Source organism: Gavialis gangeticus, unplaced genomic scaffold (assembly GCF_001723915.1).
Source record: "Gavialis gangeticus isolate Ggan-Ray unplaced genomic scaffold, GavGan_comp1, whole genome shotgun sequence".
Classification (NCBI taxonomy): Eukaryota; Metazoa; Chordata; order Crocodylia; family Gavialidae; genus Gavialis; species Gavialis gangeticus.
In genome coordinates, this window is record NW_017729034.1 from 39,151,277 (window position 1) to 39,152,417 (window position 1,141).

Sequence of the window (1,141 nt, forward strand, 5' to 3'; positions counted from 1 at the left end):
TCAGGGGAGGGGCGGTTTCCCCAACCCGGGGCGGGGGACGTGGCCGCTTGAGGCGGTTGCGGGAGTATGCAGTGTGACGTCATCCTCCTGGGATCGCCCACTCCCGCGGGAAGCAGGTGGGCGGGGCTGTGCCCTCGCGCCTTGGCTCCCTGTGCCATGCGGGGCCGCCTGCCCACCCCCATAACTTTGTTGCCTGTTCTCTTCCCTGTTCCGGGCCAGGTCTTTGCCAGCTGGCTGCATAGCAGGCAGTTTCTGCCCTCGCAAGGATGGAGGCCGAGCAGATGATGGAGGGGCAGCCCCAGGTATTGCTGGAAGTCTTTTCTGGGGAGTCCCCTGGGCGGGAGGCTGCGGTTCTGCTGACCACACACTGTTTTTTTTTCTTCCAGGTTCCAGAAAACCCCCACGCGGAGTACGGACTCACAGAAAATGTAGAGGTACGTGAGGCTGAGTCTCTGCCACTGATCCAGGGAAACGCGCTGAAGAGAATCCAGGGCTGCCAGGGGCTGGGTGTCTGTCGGAGCTGGCGGACAGTGTGTGTGGCACGCCAGGTGTTGGTACTGGGCAAAGTGGGGTCCCTGCTAGGATGTCATTGTCGTCTGTTGTGCCTTGTGAGTCCCTGGCAGAGCTCCACACCCTAGGATCCTGCTGGGGTCGCTGCTCCTGCTCGTGCTGCCCCTGACTGCCCAGTCCTGGCGTGGTAGGTGATGCAGGTCTTCATGGAGGATCCTGTTCATGGTCCATGTGTTTGATGGTCCTGTGTTATCCACTGAAGTTGACTGTGTAGGCAGCACAGGGGGAGTGTCTAAACACTTGGGGTCTTAGTGTTTTTATTCAAATGTTTTGAATTCAGAGAATCGTAGAAAATGAGAAGATTAACGCTGAGAAAACATCAAAGCAAAAAGTGGATCTTCAGTCATTACCTACGCGTGCCTATTTGGACCAAACAGTTGTGCCTATCTTACTACAGGGACTTGCTGTATTAGCAAAGGAGAGGTAAGATGCTTTAAACGGGCCTGCACTCCTACACAGAAGTCAATTGCAAATACAGGCATTCTCTTCCCAATAAGGGCCTGGAAATCAGAAAGGCTGTTTTAACCAGTTCATAAGAAGTGTGCTGTAGGTAAAAAAAAAAAAAAAAAAA

General features: G+C 54.3%; 1 protein-coding gene across 2 annotated transcripts in view; it reads left to right on the plus strand.

Moving 5' to 3' along the window:
* The first annotated feature begins 102 nt into the window (after nt 1-102).
* Nucleotides 103-1,141, plus strand: part of DPY30 (dpy-30, histone methyltransferase complex regulatory subunit) — a 2,568-nt gene continuing 1,529 nt past the window's right edge. Inside the window, exons 1-3 of one of the 2 annotated variants that reach the window (XM_019527636.1) lie at nt 103-302; nt 387-434; nt 851-993. In XM_019527636.1, coding sequence (XP_019383181.1) covers nt 267-302; nt 387-434; nt 851-993 — 227 coding nt within the window. In that variant the 5' untranslated portion in view covers nt 103-266. The remainder of the gene's footprint in view (nt 303-386; nt 435-850; nt 994-1,141) is intronic. The other variant, XM_019527635.1, reaches the window with a different exon arrangement.